This window comes from Priapulus caudatus, unplaced genomic scaffold (assembly GCF_000485595.1).
Source record: "Priapulus caudatus unplaced genomic scaffold, Priapulus_caudatus-5.0.1 Scaffold108, whole genome shotgun sequence".
Classification (NCBI taxonomy): Eukaryota; Metazoa; Priapulida; class Priapulimorpha; order Priapulimorphida; family Priapulidae; genus Priapulus; species Priapulus caudatus.
In genome coordinates this window covers 451005-463317 of record NW_014577169.1, presented here as the reverse complement: position 1 = coordinate 463317, position 12313 = coordinate 451005, and the positions used below count along the sequence as shown (strand labels likewise).

At 43.7% G+C, this 12313-nt stretch overlaps 1 protein-coding gene across 1 annotated transcript in view; it reads left to right on the top strand.

The window, feature by feature from the left end:
• Positions 1-12313, top strand: part of LOC106805287 (sedoheptulokinase-like) — a 68010-nt gene that overhangs the window by 33412 nt on the left and 22285 nt on the right. Inside the window, exons 2-4 of the mRNA XM_014806825.1 lie at positions 137-312; positions 6222-6419; positions 8233-8400. Coding sequence (XP_014662311.1) covers positions 137-312; positions 6222-6419; positions 8233-8400 — 542 coding nt within the window. The remainder of the gene's footprint in view (positions 1-136; positions 313-6221; positions 6420-8232; positions 8401-12313) is intronic.

Below are 12313 nucleotides of genomic sequence, written 5' to 3'. Positions count from 1 at the left end.
CACACACACACACACACACACACACACACACACACACACACACACACACACACACACACACACACACACACACACACACACACACACACACACACACATACAGTCAGTGACCAGTCTCTCTATGTCTTTGTTACAGTCTATCAAAGCACGGTTTCCCCGTCCGTCTGCTGCCGGCCGTCTACAGGCCGGACAGCGTAGCTGGGAAGCTGTCCGAGGAGTGGTATGGAATCCTGCAGGGTACCGTGGTAAAGGTGGCGCTGGGAGACCTGCAATGTTCCGTCATGCCAGCTCTGCGCGACGACCACGACGCAGGTGAGTGAACCTCCTTCCACTCTCCTCCTTCCTCCCTTTCTCCTTTCACTTCCCCTCTTTCCTTCCACCCTTACCTCCCACCTCTCTCTCTCCCTTCTGCCCCCCTCGTCCGTCTCTTCGGAGGAAATGAGAAAGAGAGCAAGGAGGATAGTGGGAGGATAGTGGAAGGATGGACGGACGGGCGGACGGACGGATGGATGGATGGATGGACGGACGGACGGACGGACGTCCGTCCGTCCGTCCATCCATCCATCCATCCATTCATCCGTCCGTCCGTCCGTCTGTCCGGTCGTCCATATATATATATAGTTCTAGAGTTACACTGATCGCTGACACCCGGATGAGCGGATGAGAGCTAGCGGTCGGAGTGATCGCCTGCCTGCATGCGGACCGCGTTCACGGCAAGCAATTACGTGCGATGATGCTGCTGCTTTTGATGCTACTGCTGCTGATGCTGATGCTGCTGCTACTGCTGCTGCTGATACTGCTGCTACTGCGGCTGCTACTACTGCTGCTGCTGCTGCTGCTGCTACTGCTACTGCTGCTGCTGCTGCTACTGCTGCTGCTACTACTACTACTGCTACTGCTGCGGCTGCTGCTGCTGTTGCTGCCGCTGCTGCTGCTGCTCTACTACTTGCTGCTGCTGCTGCTGCTGCTGCTGCTGCTGCTGCTGCAACACAGTCGGGAGAGCTGTGACGATAGCTGCACGCCGTGATTAGATTCGAGCTGATTAGCTCCGTCTCATCGCTCTTTTGCACTCCCTACAGCTCTGTCGGTCTACCTGTGTCTATCTATCTATCCATGCTCACATCCGTCCAACCATCGATCCATCCACCTATCCACCCACCTATCTATCCCCCCACGCCCGCCCGTCCGTCCGTCCGTCCGTCCGTCCGTCCGTCCTCCATATAATATAGGCATCCCTGTGGCAGAGCGATGGACTATACTAGTTCTAGAGCTATTAACAGTGTTGCTTGATGCGCTGCGACGCGACCAGACGATACGGACGCGCTCATCTCGTGGCGTGAGCGACGCCGTGATGACGTCATCGCAGAGCAGCGACAGCTTCCGTAAACAAGCGTGTCAGGATGTAACCTGTGAGGGTGCGTGTTAGCCGCGTCGACAGTCCAGCGTCGTCCAGCCCAAAATATAAAACCTAAAAGCTAAATTATATAACTCCTTATTTATTTATATTTTTATTTTTATTTTTATTTATATTATATTATATATTATATATTTTATTATATTTATTATGTTATATATATTACATAGTTATATTTATATATTATATTATTTATTATATATTATATATTTTATTATATTATATATATTATATCAAGAGCAGATAAAGAAGGTACCTTCTTTATCTGCTCTTGATTATATATATTATATATATTTATTATATTATATATATTATATATATTATATATATTTATTATATTATATATATTATATAGCTATATTTAGTTAGCTCCTTGGTCCAGCCCATCTAAGCTTACTCATGCTTACAGAGGGGCAGGCTAGATATACAGAGACTGACTACTTGGGCTATGACTAGGTTTTCAAACGTGTTTTTTGCCTAATTAAATTGATATACGTTATTTATTTGAAACCTGTAGGCTGTTATAATATACAGTATATACTCTAAATATACAGAGGCTACTTACGACCTACTCTTATACTCGGGCTAGCTACGTTTGCACACGATTTATTTACGCACAGTTTGCCTAATTAAACTGATATACGTTGTTTATTTGAAACCTGTTATTAATGTGGCGATTAACATTAAATTGTACACCTATTTCTGCATTACATAATATACTATAAATGTATCCATTATAGAATATAAGTGGCGTGATTTAGTGAATGCCAGATTGCAATTCTGGCTTCTTTTTGTCCAAATATAGAAAAATGAGACGTTTTTAATGGATAGGCTGACGTTATTATTTTACGTCAAATAATCATTGTGATCGTTTATCTGTAAACCTAAGTGCACCTCCTTAACCGTCAAATCCCAGTTCACTTTCAAACCCTAGTTCACACCGAATATCTAGTTTACACGAATCGTTACTTTGCCTCCAAACGCTAGTTCACCAACAAACCCTCCCACCATTTTTAAACCTTAGCTCACAACCAAGCCCTATCTTGCATACAAACCCAAGTCCACCTCCAAACTCTAGTTTATTCCATACAATGGTCGTGGTTTGCGCGTGTACGACTGTGACTGACGCCTGATAGATATGCACGTCCTTCGTGCGTTTGCCAGCAAAGGTAACATGAGGTAACATGAGGCAATAATAGGCAACATGATTTAAATCGACTACGTCACGAATTTTTTTAATGTTTTTTTTTTTAATGTTGCAATGAAAAGTAAGGACTAACGGCAGTAAATGTATCCTCAAATTCTTACGCGATAAGTTGTTTTTCAAGTAGTTAAAAATTCAAAAAATCTGGGCGATTCGATATATTGATGATGACAATAAATGCTTGCTATGGGCTATGTATGAGTCACGAGGGTTTGTTCACATCGAACGGAATAGCGAAATAGGAAGCAGCAATTTAACCATAAAAAGCGAACAGAATCACTTACATTTTGTGAAAAAGTGGACATGATTTTTTTACTTTTACTATTTACGGTGACGTAATCACTTTAAGGAGCTCAGATTTGTCATTAGTATTAAATGTAAACCCTGGAGCTGTGGTGCATTCTGGGGAATGAACATGGCGAATTATCGTATTTCGCGCAGGTTTATATTTTTTTCCTCGTCGTGGCATTACGTTTTATTTGCCTGATTTGCTACAATAATAATCCTTATATATTAATAATCTTCATACAACGTCCCTGTAGCTAAGTCCTGAATGGAAGTATAACAAATGATGAATGATAAATGTAGATGCGACGCATCTTGGTAACGCCGTATTAATTCTAATGATGCTCAATTTTCTCAAGAATGGCAGAATACGCATTTTGTCGAAATACTTCAGCGGAGCAATGAAACTAATTTACCTAGCTGTTTGTGAATATTATCTTACACACAACACAACACACAACCCAACACAACACAACACACAACACAACACAACCCAATGGCATCTCGTGTGATGGCCACAAACACAATGCCATCTTTCATACATAATGAGCTCATACCGAATAGTTATATGCCTTCAATGGACGTCGAGACATATATATACTTCAACCGGGAAAGTGTTTTTCCTTCGTCAAGGAATAGTGCAACAGCGACTTTTCGCGCTAGGTTGCTTGCTGCATCGATAAGTGCGTTCATCCATGATTCATCAAACTGGCCGGCCAATGTAACGGTCAATCTAATCAGTTAGTCGCCTTGCAAGGCGGAGAAAGGCGTGGACGTCTGCATGATATTACGCCTGTTTACTGTCCATCGATGCCAACTTGCGATATTCACTCTGCGGTCTTCATTGGTGCGGGTCATTAAATTAGGACTTTCGCCTAGCTCACGTATTGGAGTGTTTTTCATTCATAGGCGCTGAAATTGGAAATGCAAGGAGCTTGCACATGTCACGCGAGCGCATTGTCGGTCAGCCTGTCCGTTATATATGCCAACAGTAACTTAAGCTATCGATCTCGATAGATGTGTGTTCACACCTCGACTCGACTTTCGATTAGAAGATAAGATGCACACACGCACGAGGACACGCACGCACTCACGCACGACACACACACACACACACACACACACACACACAGCCGCGACGCACACACTTCCAGTCGCCATGGTTTTCCTTCATGCTGTCCTTGTCTTACTGCTGGAAACGTGTGCAAGATGTTAGCGCACGCATTCCGTTCGTATCGCGTCCGACAGCACACAGACAATCTTGCTTACACGCGGCCCACGATCTCGCCGATATTTAATATATTATATATATATTACTATATATATATATATATACTCGCGGGAAATCACGGCCATCGCGCTTCAGATGTCGTAAAATCACGGCCATCGCGCTTCAGATGTCGCAAAATCACGACCATAGCGCTTCAGACGTTTTCAAACGCGCGGCACGTGACCGTATAGTGATGTTAATTATCAAAGTGTTAATTTCATTAATAGAACTTATTATTATTATTATTATTGGAGTTTATGAACAGAGATGAACACAATCTTTATTCATGCACGCCTGACAATATTACGCATGTTCCGAACCGCGGCTAGGATGCACGACCTGTGTGCTGTTAGATCAACGCTCCAGATATCGACAGCGTTGTTTCGTTTAAAGTCTTCTGCCGGGGTTTTTCATCTATTTACTCTGCAACAAAATAGGCCGGTATCGACCAGAGTTGCCCTCGCGGTACTTTCCTCTGTAGGTTCAAGCGAGCTTGCTTAATTAACTCGCCGAGCTGTCATAGTGTGGCACTATGTTCACAATAATCATTGTCAAGTTTTCGACGTCCGTGGGGAAACGTGGTCACGCGAACGCAAACATATGTAATGCTTGTGTCATATAGGCGTCACTGGTGAAACATTTCCTATTGGCTGACAGGGAACGTTTCAAAGCTGACGGGCGTCTGATGCGTGTTTCTTGAACGTTGAGCTGAGACGATGACGATAGGAAACTGCAGTGAAATATTTTAGCTCGTTATCGAAATCATCGCAAATGTTTGTTTTTACAACAATCTATTTTCTTTGGGGGCCCCTATAGAACAACATATAAATCCTTAGGGTTTTAAGTGGGAGAAATAAGCTCAATTTGTATAAATCCAATAGGACTGTAAAATATTTACCTTAGTTAAACTTGTAATATTAAATTTACCGTGTCTCCAGTTTTAGATCTAAAACATTTAGGAGCCATCAAATAGGCTAAAACACGTCGTATCATAAGGAAACTAATTATTTTAACATCTGTCAACTAAGAGTTACTCCCTTATTTGCATAATTTACGTAGTTATGTATGTCTACGATGTCAGTAGGTTGGATTAATATCATTATTGGCAGCCCCGTTGTGGTTTTTTAAGATTCTTCACAGAAAAGCTGGCGCTAGTTTATGTTCACTGAATTCTAATTTCTAATTGAGTTGACTGTGTCTCAGTTAGAACCGCGCGCAGGAGTACGTTTGCCATGGAAGTGCGCGGAAACATAACAGATACGCCTTCAACGCCTCACTCTTCTTACACTCATTGAAAAAAACGATTATTGATGATAACCTATAATTGTCTCCTGTGAATGATGCGTTTGATATCAGGAGCGTCTGTTTACTTACAGCATGTCCATATTGTGCATGCTTGAGATAAAGAGACTTATCACGTTAATTCACCCTCTTCTGTTGATATCTAGTCGCTGACAGATATTCTCCGGAATTTCATTTGACAGTGTAAATAGCAGTGCAGGAACTCATGTAACTAGCAAGGTCAATAACAAGGTCAATAACAAGGTCAATAGCAAGGTAAATAGCAAGGTAAATAGCGAAGAGAAAAGGTCGGCGTTTACAGTAGTAATCCAGCATTGTAGGAAATAATCAACCCTCCTGCACGTGTTTCCCCACACACAGCGATGATACACATCGTCGGCACTGGCTAGTCTATGGTTTTGCTCAATGATTACTATCACGGTGGCACGGGTCATCGTGCAAACTCGCAAAGTATTGCGAACTTAGAGCAACGATAGAATATATTATAGGAAAATAAGAACAAGAATATATAAAGCAGAAAAAAGAACTTAGAGCAACGATAGAATATATTATAAGAAAGTCAGAACAAAAATATGTGAAATAATATAATATATGATTTCACATATTTTTGATCTGACTTTCTTATAATATATTCTATCGTTTCTCTAAAGTTCTTTTTATATTATATAAAAATAAGGAACGCAGCTTGGTTCTCTGTAGCCCGTTAACGCCGGTATATAACGTCCTATGCTACTGTTCTCTTGCAGTGTTAAACATGAGCACGTCGGCACAACTGTCTTTCATAATGCCGATGGGTTTCTCGCCGCCTCCGCGTGCGACGCTGTCTCCCATTGAGTACTTTCCGTACTTTCAAGGCCGCTACCTGGCCGTGGCGGCGTCGCTGAACGGCGGTAACGTACTGGCGGCGTTCGTCCGGATGCTGCAGCAGTGGACGCACGAACTAGGTAAGAGCATAGATATATTATACAAACACAACTACATCGTACTGGCGGCGTTCGTCCGGATGCTGCAGCAGTGGACGCACGAACTAGGTAAGAGCATAGATATATTATACAAACACAACTACATATAGGCCTACACACACTCTGTTTGTATATACCTATCTATGGTAGGGGCATAGATATATACAAACACAACTACATATACACATACTTTGTTTGTATATATCTATCTCTGGTAAGGGCATAGATATATACAAACACAACTACATATACACACACTCTGTTTGTATATATCTATCTATGGTATTAAAGCGCTAGAAGCGGTGGGGGGGGGACTCGTTGTCAGAAATCACGAGCAGTTATGATATCACCAGTCTGAAATGTTATGGCTTTTAAAGTGGATTATCATGTGCAAAACGTATGGCATATTTAAATATCGTGATGATTATAACTATTTATGACGTTTCTAATAACGAGCCCCCAGGATAGAATAACAACTGCGTTCGCAGAGTTACGTTCGAAACGAAAACTGCGCGTGCGCGCAGTGACGTACGACAGTGACGTAATACACACGTGACTGTTTACAGCCACGCCGTGAGCGCGCCACGGATGAACGAATTATGTTTGATATTTCAATTTGCATTATTACCATCATCGTTAGTTTCTTGATATGCTCGAACTGTTATTAGAAGCTAATTCAGTAATTGCATACATTAGCGAACTTACAGGTCTGAACCAGTGTTTCTTATAATTGAATAGCTCGCATATTTGATAAGAGTTGTAAATATATAACGATGATGTAAATTCAAATACCACTGCTCTCCCATTACAGCCGTTCATCTATTTCTCTCCTCCTTCCTCCTCTCTTCTCCTTCCTCCTCTCCTCTCCTTCCTCCTCTCTTCTCCTTCGTAAGCTCCTCTCCTTCCTAAGCTCCTTCTCAGCCGCTTTCCTATACTCTTTCACCTTACGCATTACCCCCGCCTCTTTCTACTAGTTATCTTATATCTCTAGTCTTCTCCCTCGATCTCTTTAGATAGTTTTTCGTAATCCTTCTCTTCGTTTCCTTCCTCCTTCCCTAGTTTTTCCGCCTTCCACTTCTCTATTCCCTCGCCAATTTTTTTTATATTTTATCTAGATCCTCTTCTTCTCCATCCTCCTCCTGTTACTCCTCCGCCTCTTTCGCCTCTTCCTCCTCTTCCTTTCCCTTCTCCGCTTCTTCCCCCTCTTCCTCTCACTCCTCCTCTTCCTCATCCTCGTCCTTCTCTACCACCTCCTCTTCCTCCTCTTCGTCCTCTTCCTCCTCTTCCTCCTCTTCCTCCTCTTCCTCTCCCTCCTCCTCTTCCTCATCCTCGTCCTTCTCTACCACCTCCTCTTCCTCTTTTTCCTCCTCTTCCTCCTTTTCCTCTTCCTCTTCCCCCTCTTCCTCTCCCTCCTCCTCTTCCTCGTCCTTCTCTACCACCACATTATCCTGTTTCCCCTGCTCCCCAGTTCCTTCTCCTCCCCATCCTCCTCCTTATTCTTCACATTTCTAAGTTTTACTACGTCATCGTCCGTTTCTTAAATCCAAGAGCGCACGCACAACCGTCTAAAGCAGTGGTTCTTAACCTGTGGTTCATGGACCCCTTTGGGGTCCGTGGATGGGCTTCAGGGGGTCCGTGAACGAGGCGCATGAAAAATCGTTTGTTTATGTGCTTACGTGCATTTTTCTGGGGAGTGGTCCGTAGCTTTCACCAGATTCTCAAAGGGGTCCGTGACTTAAAAAATGTTAAGCCCCACTGGTCTCAGGCTCGTCTACTGTTCTTGCCGATCCCGCAGGCTTGGGTGTGCCGGAGAACAAGATCTGGGAGAAGATACTGATGCTGGCGGCAGAGACGGAGCTGAATGGCAACGACGTCACCGTCGTGCCGACAATATACGGCGAGCGACACGCGCCCGAGGGGAAGATGTCCGTGTGCAACATCACGTCGCAAAATGTCACCCTCGGTAAATATAGCTGAGAATTCACGTGTAGATATCACTCATTTCCTCTCCCTCACTTTCTCTATTTCTCTCTTCCGGGTCCTACACACTGTCTCTCCCTTGCTTCTTTCCGCTCGCTGTATCTCCCACTTTATATCGATGCCTCCTATTCCTCTATCGTTATCATATACGGCGAGCGGCACGCGCTCGAGGGGAAGATGTTCTCCGTGTGCAACATCACGTCGCAAAATGTCACCCTCGGTAAATATAGCTGAGAATTTACGTGTAGATGTCACTCAGTTTTTGCCTCTCCCTTTTTTCTATCTCTTCTTTTCTTCCTTGTCGCGCTGTCTCTCCCTCCCGCCTTCCCGCTCGCTGTCTCTCCCTCCCGCCTTCCCGCTCGCTGTCTCTCCCTCCCGCCTTCCCGCTCGCTGTCTCTCCCTCCTTATATCTCTGCATATCCCCCCTTCTACCTCTATCATATACGGGGAATGGTACTCACCCTCGGTAAATAGCTGAGAATTGATGTGTGGGCTAGCTATTGCTTCGCCTCCCTCACTTTCTCTTCCTCATTTTCCCTCCCCATATCTATCTATCTCTTCCTCTCTATATCCTTGCCTCTCCCCCCTCTCCCCTCTCTCTCACTTTATTTATATCACTATTCATGGCCAACCTCTCTGTATACAGGGACGGTAGGAAAGCCGCTGTGGCATGCCCAGCTAAGTATGAGAGCAGGAGCTCATTGCTGAGCTAAGCTTAGTCCAATCTAATGCAAAGAGTCAAATAATTTGTTCTTAAGACTTGAAACAGCACACGAAAACAATTCTCATATAGATAATTAAAGAGGCAACTCAAATGTGACATAAAACAATTTACATATAATTAAATTAATAAACTACACTATATATTCTTTACGTAACAATAACACATAACCATGTACTAGATAAGCACCACTTAACTCACATACATTGTTACTCGAATCATAAACTTTCCCAGCTACACAGTCTTTACACTAATTGTGTTATAATTATGCTTGATTTATAATTATAGTATTATACTTAACCGCTCCATTTGATTCACTTAATATATGTATATACATCTAATACTTCACCTGCAGAAACCATTGTTATCCAACCGGTACACATCATTGCTCGGGCACAATAGCTACTATGTATCTGCTTGCAGGTTATGCAGTGGCTCCAATGCCATGCACCTCACGTACGTGATTCGTCACGTGCCAAGAATATTACACGTTAAACGTCCCTAGTTTGTGACTTATTGACGTCTTAACTTATAGTATACTCGAGAAGATCGAGCTCATTACAAGCTTTCTTGAGGTATTGCCGCAACGTGCCCGTGGCAAACTATTAAGTCGCACAAACAATATATACAATACGCGCTCTAAGATAGCTGAGATAACGCACCAGGTATTCACGGCAAGCCTTTTTGAATGACTTGCATTATCTTACACTCCTATAGGAATGGAACTCTAAACATCTTGCTACCTTAGACAATTTTCCAACGCGTGAACTTTCCTCATGAATGAATACTTTATATCTATATTCTAGCGATTTTAAAATTTATCAGAAATTCGTATGCAGATATTGTATTAGTATATATGAGTATGAAGTAGTATTACTTCACTATAGTACGTGTAGGTATTTTGTATTATATTGTCAATTGCGTGTTAATATAACAACTATTTTATTACTAATAATTTAATTATGAGAGTTGATAATGTTTATTCATTATATTAACGCGAGTTAACTAAAAACTCCACATTAAATGTACGTGCTTAGAGTATATGAGTATTATATATATATATATCATATATACAGTATATATCATTATTTATACTGACGCAGCTGATTCAAGCAACTTTTGTTATTGCGTTATTCCTGCTGAATTGTTGGCAGTGCCAGCCCACGCAGATTTGTATGGATTCATTGCTCCAGGTTGCATAGACACACCTCGCCAAATTTCTTTGGCTTTCCCTGGGTGCTTTATTGGTGCCACGTGAGATGGGTGACGAAGTAGCAGAGTATGCAACTTCATCAAGCTTGCACCATGGGTCGACACAGGCCGCCCGCGCTTCTTATGGCTCTTCCGTCTTTGCAGAATATACAGGTATTGACTTGCCCGGCCTCATAATGCTAGGATTCCGTCCTACTTTCTGGTCCTTAGTAGCTGTTTCCTAACAATTTACTTCCTGCTGTCTGTTCTTCTGCGCTAGTGTGTCAATACGTACGGGAGGCGACATGTCTGTATCGTGAAGGGCGAGAGCTGTCTACCTCGTCGGTACCCCGATTCGAGCGTTTTGTCTACTTCGCTCGTTCGTTTCAATACCGATAGGCCTCATTTGGAGACCCCGTTTCGCCGTTTTTCCGCGGCCCTCATTCTTCCGGCCATGGCGTATCTGCCGATATACTTTCTCCATCTAGCGCGTTCGGGCGTCTTGGCCTACCAAGTCTGCCAGTAAAATAAGGCGCGTTCACAAGCAACGCTAGCACACCAACGTTGGTCGACGACGACGTGTGTCGAAAACCCTGTTAAATCACTGACGCATGTGTCTTACTCACGCCTGCGACTGTGTCTTGTTCGCGATCTGCTGAGCTCCTGAGACGAAGAAAACCGCAGCGCTCACCGCATCCAGACCGAAGCAGTAAGAGGGCACTGCATAGCAAAATGCAACGCAGCACACCGATGGCGAATCACGGACAGGCATCGACAACATCTTCAAGTCTGTTTCCCGCCAACGAAAGTCTCGCAACAAAATGAACGTTTGGAACGTTAGTGTACGTCACTTGTCCTCGTCCACGAATAGCGCCCAGCTATAGGATAACGGCGAAGGTTTGCCGACCTTGACTCGGGTCGGGGGACCGAGCGTCAGCGCTGCTTTTTGTCATTAAACTGCTAAATGCATCTGTAGGTCATTCGACTCTTGTGTAGGCTCATATGATCTTGGCCGCGGGTGCCCATAAAACCGACAGTAGAAAACTTGTTGGGCGGAACGCTGTATAGTTACGATCCGCAGGACATACGTTAGTCACTCCCTTTACATCCCTGACGCCTGCGGCGGGACCCGTACTTTATGATTTAATAGATACGTCGTGGATATATGCACGGACATACCGGTGGTAGTATATGGACAACGGTGTTATGTCGGAGCGCTGGGATTGTTCGGACCATTTCAATTATCTGGGAACCGGGCATTTATTCCCACAGAGAAATGCGAAGATAAAATATTTTTCGGAATTTAAAAGTCATGCACCGGAGGCAAATTTTACTTAGATTGGGAACAATGGAGAAAATCAACGGCGAAGTGGTCCCCAGGATCCTGGCAGCCGATACCCTTCGGGAATATTCTAAGGTTCAGTGAAAATAAACCCAGCAAATTTTTTCGGATTTACGTTACCGCGCACCCCTGCGTAAACGCCGACGCGACCCGTCACCGTCTAATGAAAATCTAGTCGAATTCCACGGCGGCAAAAATGCGCGTAAGCCGGTTTCAAAATATGCTCCAATAATACGAAATAACATCGTAGGTAAGGGAAATTGTGTGACCAATAGGCGCACACCCGCATTACAGATCGGATCATCAATGCATAGACGGACCGTAACGGCGTGAAAAACAGTGACTATACATAATAATTATAACAACGATCATGCAGAGAGCACCATGTGTGTCATGTCGTGATGTGACTCTGCATGCTCTACCGACTCCCTAATTGCAGTTCCACATTTTGCGGAAGTTATCGTTTGCAGTGTATGTACTCACGCCGCAACTACGCGCACACCAACACGCAGTGTTGAACGACAAGACGAATGTAGAGAGAACGTTGCTGTTTCATGCTCGTTTGATCGTGGGGGGCTACGGGGACAGTCTACGGCCTGACTGACGCCCGATATATACCGATGTGTTTCTTCGTGGTTTTGT